This window comes from Cyprinus carpio, chromosome B7, assembly GCF_018340385.1.
Source record: "Cyprinus carpio isolate SPL01 chromosome B7, ASM1834038v1, whole genome shotgun sequence".
Taxonomy (NCBI): domain Eukaryota; kingdom Metazoa; phylum Chordata; class Actinopteri; order Cypriniformes; family Cyprinidae; genus Cyprinus; species Cyprinus carpio.
Genome location: NC_056603.1, coordinates 46,543,604 through 46,553,294, shown reverse-complemented (window position 1 = coordinate 46,553,294; position 9,691 = coordinate 46,543,604). Strand labels below are relative to the sequence as shown.

Here is a 9,691-nt window from a genome sequence, read left to right as displayed (position 1 = left end):
ACCAGTAGTGACAGTACTTTGAATTTTAAGGTAACTTTATGGGCTTATGGTGCAGTATTGAGGACTTTTCGTTTTTTTTTTTTGTCCCACCATGGTTTGTTGACAAAGTAACAAGGGCATGATTCAAGATGGTAGACTGTGCAGAGCACATGGCACATAGAAATAGAAGAAGAACAAACATGACAGAATCCCACCAAAACTGACACAACAAAGAGCTTGCGGCAAAAAAGTTTATTAATACACACCAAAACTAACTAACTAGCACATGGAAAGGGAATTAACTCACAACCAAGGGATAACCCCAAAGATAATAGGCAGCAGGACAAAACACGTTACATGGGTGTCAGGATACTGTTGCCAATGCCAAACATAAACAGAGCAAAGCAACAGGACATATAGCAACATAAAAGACCTGGGGTCTCATTTATAAATCTCTCCGTAGATTTCATCCTAAAAGTGTACGTATGCACAAAATCTAGATTTTGCGTATGCAAAGATATTTGCATTGCATATTTCCTCGCCGGTGGATTTATAGAACCATGCGTACGACAGAACCTGCGCAAAAATCCCTTTATAAATCTCAGTCAGGGGAAGATGTGTGTACGTGCATCTCCACTCCAACTCCTCCCTGAAATCACCATATATGGAGCTTGACAACGCCTAGTTTTTACTATGACATAACCTCATCTGCATATCATTTCCATGCATATTCCCATGCACGTGACACCATATTTAACTCCGTTAAATGTATAAGACATCAAGGAAATATGAGATACAGAGTATAAATTTTATTGTTAAAAATCATCCAGTATTCTTGTTGTTTTAGTATAAATATATCAAAATCCATAAAACAAAACTGTTTACAATAGTTCTCAGATAAATATTTTAGAATAGAGTTGATCTCATTCTTTTCCATCCATCCATCCATCCATCTTCTTCCACTTATCCGGGGCCGGCTCGCGGGGGCAGCAGTCTAAGCAGAGACGTCCAGACTTCCCTCTCCCTAGACACAGTTCCTCCAGCCAGGCCTGGGTAGGACTCCTTCTTAAGCTTGACGGGATCTCTTACTTCACGGTGTCCACCACTGGGTTCGAGGATTGGCGCCTTAACAGGTCACCGGAGACCTTACAGCCACAGAGCATCCGATGTGGCCGATTGATTGACAATGGAGGCGGAGAAGGCATGGTCCACTCGGACTCAATGTCTCCAGCCTCCCGCGGAATCTGGTCGAAGCTCTGTCGGAGGTGGGAGTCGAAAATCTCTCTGACGGGGGGCTCAGCCAAACATAATCCCAACAGGACCCTCACAATACGTTTGGGTCCGCCGAGTCTGTCCAGTTTCCTCCCCCGCCATCGGATCCAACTCACCACCAGGTGGTGATCAGTTGACAGCTGAGAGGGGCGGAGCTGTCAACTCTTTTTTTTTTTTCCACTGACCAAATAGTATAATTTGACAGTTTGTTTTAAACACAAGTTCAAATTAAATTTAATTTATGCCAGTTTTGCTGATAAGGTGAACATCTTTTAGCCATTTTTAGCATATATTTTTTGCAGTGTAAATAGAATTGACTGACTTGGTGCGTCACTGACAAAGTAACCTATTTTAAAAAAGAAAACATGCAAAATAACATTTTCTTAGAATTGTATCCTTCAAATTACAGTGGTATTTTTGCATAATGTTGTGGAGATGCCTTCAAACATGACATCAACACCCTCGGTGTGCAGCTTGCGGTTGTACAGTAAGATATTATCACTGGACCTATTCAAACCAGACAATATAGACCGTTCCACCGAATCCAGCAGTGATCACCACAATATTGAAGTGTGCATCATTGATCATTGTTCTCACAAAAATATTTTCTCATAACATGAGATATGCACTTTAGTTTGAAGATTAATTATTGTGCACCTATAGCACTTCGTATAATTTTTAACTTCTGATTATCTCCATTAATGAGAGTGGAATATTTAATGTAAATGTGTATATTGAAATGAAAACAGATTTTAAAATCGTTGTTTTCTTCATTACTTTTCTCACTCCAGGAAAAAGTACGTATGCATGGTCTAGAATGTTCATACGTTGCGTACATATTTACGCCAAGGTTACTCATTTTTTATATAATCCCGACATGTGCATGGAAAATTGCGTACGCATATTCTATGCCATTTTTTTGCTATCCAACATTTATAAATGAGACCCCAGGTTATCAGAAAACCTGTGTAAACAATAGGGATGGGAATCGAAAAAGAAATGTAATAATCCTTTTAGTATTTTTAAGAAAGAAACATTTAAGAAAAAGATATGCAGTTACATTGTCAATTAATGACAAATTCAATAATAGGTTTAAAATAAATTACACAAGGTGTTTATACAGACTTTTTAATGGCTTTTGGTTCAGGAATTGGTTGGACTACACTGGTCACACTGTATATTTTTGATTCATTGAAACAACCACATAGCAGCATGTGAACAACCACTCAAAACTCCTTAGCAATGGCACTTGAAATGCCTTTTGGCAACCATCCACGACATCCTAGTATCTAGAATCTGTTGTGTCAATATGATGATAACCATGAGTTTTGGGTTTTCTATTTAGGTCGTCCAGGCATCTCTGGATTCCCTGGTGGCCGTGGACCCAAAGGGACAGAGGGGGGAAACCCAGGTCGGGATTCTTATGGTCCTGAAGGTCTTCCTGGAAGTCAGGGCTTTCCTGGACCTCCAGGTCTCCCTGGACCACCGGGCAGTACATGTAAGCCTTTGCAGATGATGATGGCCATCTTAATTTCACGAAACTTTTTCACAAAAAAATTTGGCAAATTAGATCACACCAAGAAAGTATTTTTTGTGGGTCAAAACAAATAGAAGTAGATCCTTGGGGTAGCAGTTGCAGGTTACCACATTTCTTATTTTTCCTTTCTGTCTAGCAAACCTGTTTTCCACTGGACCACCTGGTTTTCCAGGTCAGCCTGGTCCAAGAGGACGTCCTGGAGACAGAGGTTTTAAAGGGTTTAAAGGTGAGGTACTTTGTTGTAGAACTGAAATGAGAAGTATTAATTAGCATTTAGATATTATGTTGAATGACTTACTTGGCCTTCTTCCCTGCTTGACTCTTGCAGGAGAAAATGGCGACTGCAACTGTTTGGGTGGAGGAAACGATTGGTGCACAAGGACCTCAAGGGCCTCCTGGGCCCAAGGGTTTTGTAGGAATCAGGGAGTAAAGGGAGAAATTGGTGACCTAGGCGTCCCAGGACCCCGTGGTCCACAGGGCCTTGATGTAGGATATTAATTATTAAAATATTAGCTTGGATCAATTGGACTAATGCCTTGATGTTTTTCGGGGGGTGCTGAATGTTGTTACATAGAGAAGTAGCAACTTGGTAGTGAGAGTGGAGCAATATAAATCACAAGGTTACAGGTTTTGTTGTTTTAGGAGTCAGGTGCAATGCATTTAATACCATATTATCTTTTTGATCACTGAGAAACATTGGGATCATCAGGTAACTTCCAAAATTGTTTAAAATTATAGGTCTTGCTTTGCTTTTTGTTTTAGGGTCGTGCAGGTGACAGAGGCTTTAAAGGACGTAAAGGAGAGAAAGGTAATTCTTTCTTCCCAGAAGGCAGAGGGCAAAAAGGTGATATGGGTCAACAGGGTCTTCCTGGACCACTTGGAGCGAGCGAGCGGCACTAACCCAGGAAAGGACGGGTCTCCTGGCTTCCTGGAGAACCAGGTCTACCTGTGAGCTAGATTTTCCTTTTTCCGAATATTCTTTTTTTGTTATGTAATTTCATTTAATCAGTTCTGTAATTATTGCCAAAGAAGACATGTGGTCCATATTGCTTGTAGAAATGCTGATTCTGACATTCAACTAGTGAGATCTCTAAATTTCTAATATTCTTTTTCTACAGGGGGAGCCTGGTTTTGGGGTGTCTGGAGATAAAGGGTTTCCTGGTATGCCAGGGTTCAAAGGTCGCCCCGGTGACAGGGGTGAACCTGGTATTGGCTATCCTGGTGTACCTGGGTTCAAAGGGGTCACAAGGTGATCCTGGATTCAATGGTCTTCCTGGAACACCTGGACCTAAAGGATCTCCAGGCAAGTAGAAGAAACAAATTCAGTAACACTTTAACAGTAAATACATAGTCTAAAATATTTTATTATATAAAAAAACATAATTATACAGATTACGTGATTGTTACATGTTATTACAGATTAATAAACTGGCATATGGCAAGTTGTTTTATCTTAAATTACTCCCAACGTTACTCATCGAAATTACATTTTTTACTAGTAACAGGGTTCGTACAAGGTGCTTGAAGTGCTTGAAGTACCTTGAATATGGCTTTTTTAAATTGAAGTCCTGGAAAACCCTTGAAAACGGCCATTTGTTTTCGAAAAAAAATAATATCTCCCAAAAAAAACAACCACACAGTGTGTCTCATATAAATACAGAGCCGTTTCTCCTGGCTTTTAGTAGCACACGAAATCTTGCGATATTACTCCTGGAGATGAAAAGCGGTATCGAAATATATTGTTCGATCTTCTATTGCATGTGCTGTTTATTTAGGTTTCATTTGTGAACGCGTATAAAGTCTGAAGCGCTTTGTGTTGCACTGTTATCATTTACAAGCGTGGAGCATCTCCATTTCAGCAGCTCAGTCCACAAACTCGCTGTGAGTTGGGCTGCTTAACGTTCATCTGGGAAAACCGTGTGCTTTATCACACTGAATTTATAACGTAAATAATTTATAAAACTATGCAAACACAGGATAATACATCAAGATATTTCTATTATGTGATTTGTTGTACATCGCTATTTCAAAATAAAGTTCAAACCCTTGCTCTGAGTATGTGGCCAAATATTAAACTTACATGGATTTAAACGTCAAATCAGGCCGTAAAATTAAACATTACCAGGCCATTGGCGCGCTCTGCAGGTTTTTGTTATACAGAATGTCCTTAAGTTGGTTATATTATTATTAATGTATAAGAATATTACATTATGTTTTTTTAGGAGTATTGTTCAATAAAACCATGTGATTACTTGGTTTTGATACTTTATTTAAACCAATTATTATTGTCTCATCATTAGTTTAATATATATAAATGTAGTAAATATAAAGGCTGTTTTTCACTTAAGTCTATTTTTATTACTAAAAAATATCAGATTACTCAATTTCTTGATTACCAAAATTATCATTAGTTACAGCTCTAGATTAGTTAACTGTTTCAAAATACAACTACATTGTTTTGCTGCTTTTTGTGATTAAAAGACAATATTTTGTCACTGAACATTTCTTAAAAATAGTATCTCATTCTAGTGAACTAAGTATCTGGATTTTGTCTGATCTCATGAGATAAGTGTATTCTCACACCCCTAGTGTCTATGAGCATCATATAAGTCATCATTTTCCAAGTGTATGATGATGCTTTTACTCTTCAGGTTAATCATATATTCATAAAAAAACAATCAGTTTGAATAAGGAAAGTGATAACTTTGCCATAGTATTCTTTCAAGTTTGCCACAGCCAGTGCATGCTTTGCCTGTGCTGCACTTTATTTGTACCATTTTATTTAGTTTATTTATTAGAATTTGAAATATAATAACGATATTGAGATCTCTTATTTTAGGTCCTTGAAAACAAAAAAAGTAGTGCTTGAAAAGTCCTTGAAAGTCCTGGAATTTAATTTTGCAGTTATGTACGAACCCTGTAGTAACAATTCAATTAGAGAGTAACAAATGCCAATTACAGAGCTCTCTAATTCAGTTCTAACTAGTAACAATTTAATTAGAGTGCTCTCTAAATTAATTGTTACTAGTAAGAATTCCAATTACAGAGCCCTCTAATTCAATTCTTACTAGTAAACAATTCCAATTAAAGAGATCTACAAATGAATTTTTACAGGTCATTATGTCTCCATTGACTTCCATCATTTTAATTTCAGAGCTCTTCAACAGAATTTTTTACTAGTAAGAATTACAATTAGAGCTTTCTAAATCAATTTTTTACTATATATTTTTATTTTTAATATCACAATTTTATTTATTTCCCAATGTCTGACCAAAAAATGTAAAAAAAGAGAATTTTAAACACATTTTGTCAAGGGTTTTTGATTAGCCTATTAATTAGCTATATGTAGCTCAAAATTCTGCATCCATGTTACAGTGCATAATAAACATTAAAATTAAATGAATTTTTGTCTTGTAAACTTAATCATTACCAGACATTTTGACTGAAATTAGTTTTTTTTAGAGGGAACATTTGTGTGTCGTCTTTGCTTTCAAGTATTTCAAGACTATGAAGATCTAAATCTTAAAGGTGCCATAGAATGCAAAAATCACTTTTATAAGGTGTTTGAACACAGTTGTGTCGTCACAGTGTGTGAAAACAACCAGCCTATAATGGTAAACATCCAACCACTCATTGTTTTATAATCCCAATAGATCATAAACAGTCTTTCCAGCTTTCTCACTACTATGACATCATACTCGGGGAAAGTCCCTCCCATTTGTGATGCTCTCTGCCCTTTTAGCATATACACAGCCCTGAGTGAGAAGCAGCGGTTAACCATTGCTGTTTTCTTGCTGTAGCTGCTGGAGATACAATGTCAGCACCAATGAGCCATTTAAAGTGTTGTGTGTTGGGATGCACCAACGAGCATAGGAGTCTTCGTAGACCCGCTGAGGACACGGGGGTTAAATTTCACTTTCATTTTCGAAGGAATATTTTGGAAAAAAACTGAAAAAGTGAAAAAGTCCTATACATTTGTGCTAACATTTACACTGGATTACCTCATGAGGGTCTGGATTACAAATGAGGGTCAGTTCAGTGCTGGAGTTGTTCAAAGATTGCTTCTGAAAGAGGGATCGATACCAACACTTTGTGCGCAAACATCCAGCCTCCAGACAAAGTAAGCATCACACATCATATTTTGTTTTCCAAAAAAGCTTCTTGGCTCTCTGTAAGGTAATGTTGCTAAAGCTACCATTGTCTCAGCCTGTTTACACTAATGCTGCCTTCACGTGCTACCAGAATGATTGTAAACAGGAATGTGGTAGTTTAAAAATTACGCTTGGAAGCAATGTGAGGTCAGTAACACAGTCACCCACCCCAGTTAAAACACCGGTATGCGCACGAGCATGAGCTCTTGAAGTTCCCACACTCTTCTGAAATGGGAGGCGGGAGGCGCGGGAGCATCATCTTATTCTTTATTTTAATTAAAGGGCACATTACACAAAATTTTACCTATTTAAAAATATTGTATGAATGCATTCTATGGCGCCTTTTATCTAGTGATTAAATATTATTTTTCAGAAAAACAAAACATATCCAAGCTGTCTTTCTTTTAATGGTCATTCGACACCAATGAAAATGCTTTAATTCATGGGGCTTTTATTCTGAAGTGTATCAGCACAGGCAGGATTTGGAAAGGGAAATGGGTGTAATCGCGAATCTTTTTTGCATCTAATGAATACACGTTTTTTTTCCATAGATTGTAAAAAAAATACATGGATGTAGTGTCTTTGACATCACTCGTAGATTCTGAAAAGCATTTTCTGAAAGCCTAAAGTGGGCGGAGCTGACCGCCGCCATCTTGGCAGTGCGTCACTCCCACTCCGGATAATCAAAAAAATAAATCGGCAAAAAAAGGCGGGCCGTGGGTGAAGAACCTGAGGTGCCTGGTTGCTGAAACCACGCCCGTCTATAGTGACAACAGTGCTGCTGTGCAAAGAGAAAACACCATACACTACTCGTTTTGGTCGAAAAATTAGTTATTGATAATTGGCTTCCAATTTTGTGACATTCAGGGTAATGATAATTGTATCCCCCTTGGGGATCCTAGAGGAAAAGCCTCAGAGAAAACAAGGCAGAACACAGTATAACCTCAATTATCTGCTCTTGACTTTGTTTTAGAATGCTCAAATTAACGTAATGGTGCTCTGGCATTTGTTTAGTCCAGGTAGCAGTCGCATCGTTTAATTTTGGGCACAGGCATGTTTCTGATTTAGTCTTGTATCTTTATCTTGAGACGAAAATACTTAATAGTCTTAGTCACATTTTAGTCATTGAGTCTTTCACCGTTTTAGTCTAGTTTTAGTCGTCACGAAAGTCATTGTGCATTTTTGTCGACTGTTAGTCATTACTTTAAAGTCCATACTTTTAGCCAAACTGTAGTACCGAAATTTAGTTTTGGTAGCTATTTTTATTCTAGTAGTCTTTAAACTAAAATAATAATCAATTCTTCTCTCGTTTGACCAAATCAATTAAGCTTATGAGGAATTTTGAATTCAAGATTGAATTTGGGAACACTTGAATAAATTAAGGACAATGCTCAGTTTGGGCGTGGGTGAAGACTATCTTGAAACAGTAGTGAAAAGCGGTAGCTAACTTATATAAACCACATCCTTCTCCTCTAAGTTATATTTGTTTATGTTTAATGGTCGCTGTCAGCCCTAAAACGCCCCCGCAAGTGGATGACAATGCAACCATCTGGTAAAGCATTTTCTCGATGGGCTCCGTGCGTACTAAACAATTGGGGGGGTTGTTTTATTTCCTTTGTTTGAGCGGTCGTGGGTCACTCAATATCCAATGGTCTTTTGAATAATGTGCAAACATTAAGGATAGGAGAGGGCAGCATGTTTGAGCGTCTAGTCTTGGGACCTGTTCCAGGGGAAAGTCATCGCGACTGGAGAGTTTCAGCCTAGCCAAGCCGCGTGGTTTCCCATGAGCCGACCCCACTCGGGTCCTGGAACAGTTTACCAACCGGAGCGCTCGACCCCCCCGCTTCCTGCCTGTCTCTTTTCCCAGAGGACTATTCGATGTTTAAACACCCCATTAACTGTTTAATGATGGCCACTTCGCGGTTCCCCCAACGATTAGCCGGACTGCCCGGACCCGGCATACTAACGGGCGCGCATCACCACCCGGCCCCGCCCTCAAACACATGCTTTCTGTACCCTAAGATGGATTGCCGCGCTCTAGCTGTTTTCAGAGAGCCTCTTACACCTAGTATCACCGTGAATACCGCATAGACGATAACCAGGCGCGACTAGCCCAGTATCACATGCCCCAGATGGTATCAGGCTAGATGGATGGGACGGTATGGTTACAACCTAGAAGTCCGAACCAAGCGTTAGCATGGAGGTACCCCTAATCTCAACAGGTATTTGTTATAAACCGGCTTGATCGGGGGCGGCCGGCATGCGGGTCCATGACGGGACATCTTGGACCAAGTCCCCACCTCCATGGAACAGGCACCAATCCATAGGCATGGCCTGGGATTCTCTTCAACGCCAGCAGGACGGAAATGGTCTCCGACCGCCCGCCCTACGTGGCAGGAGTGTGCCCGGGAATTGGAGTGGGGAGGCCGGCCCCATTCCCTCCGCGGAGGGCAAGATCCAGCGACGCCGGCCGGTGGAGACTGGGACCCACTGTTGGTGGTTCTCTTCTTGTGGCAGTCAGAGAGCTGAAACTGCGTCCAGTACCACTTTGGCGATGATGCTTTTCTATCCTCCGGCCAACAGCCCATTTTTTTGCGGCAACGGATCCGGAGCTGCTGGCGCCAAGACAAGACAACGTCGGCCCGCTTTTTTTCCGCCCAATTCGAATGACCGGAAGCGCTGTTTGACGATGTTGCTCAGGGCCTAGAGGCCTGAACTCCGTTGAGGAGTGCTCACTTTACGTGTCCATCTT

At 39.9% G+C, this 9,691-nt stretch overlaps 1 protein-coding gene across 1 annotated transcript; it reads left to right on the top strand.

Annotated features, from left to right (window-relative positions):
• The first annotated feature begins 1,165 nt into the window (after positions 1-1,165).
• On the top strand, positions 1,166-3,688 carry LOC122137845 (collagen alpha-1(XIX) chain-like). Its single transcript, XM_042726864.1, has 5 exons — positions 1,166-1,244; positions 2,597-2,749; positions 2,925-3,014; positions 3,117-3,274; positions 3,551-3,688. The coding sequence occupies exons 1-5, from the start codon at positions 1,166-1,168 to the stop codon at positions 3,686-3,688; spliced, it is 618 nt and encodes a 205-aa protein (XP_042582798.1).
• The last annotated feature ends 6,003 nt before the right edge of the window (positions 3,689-9,691 follow it).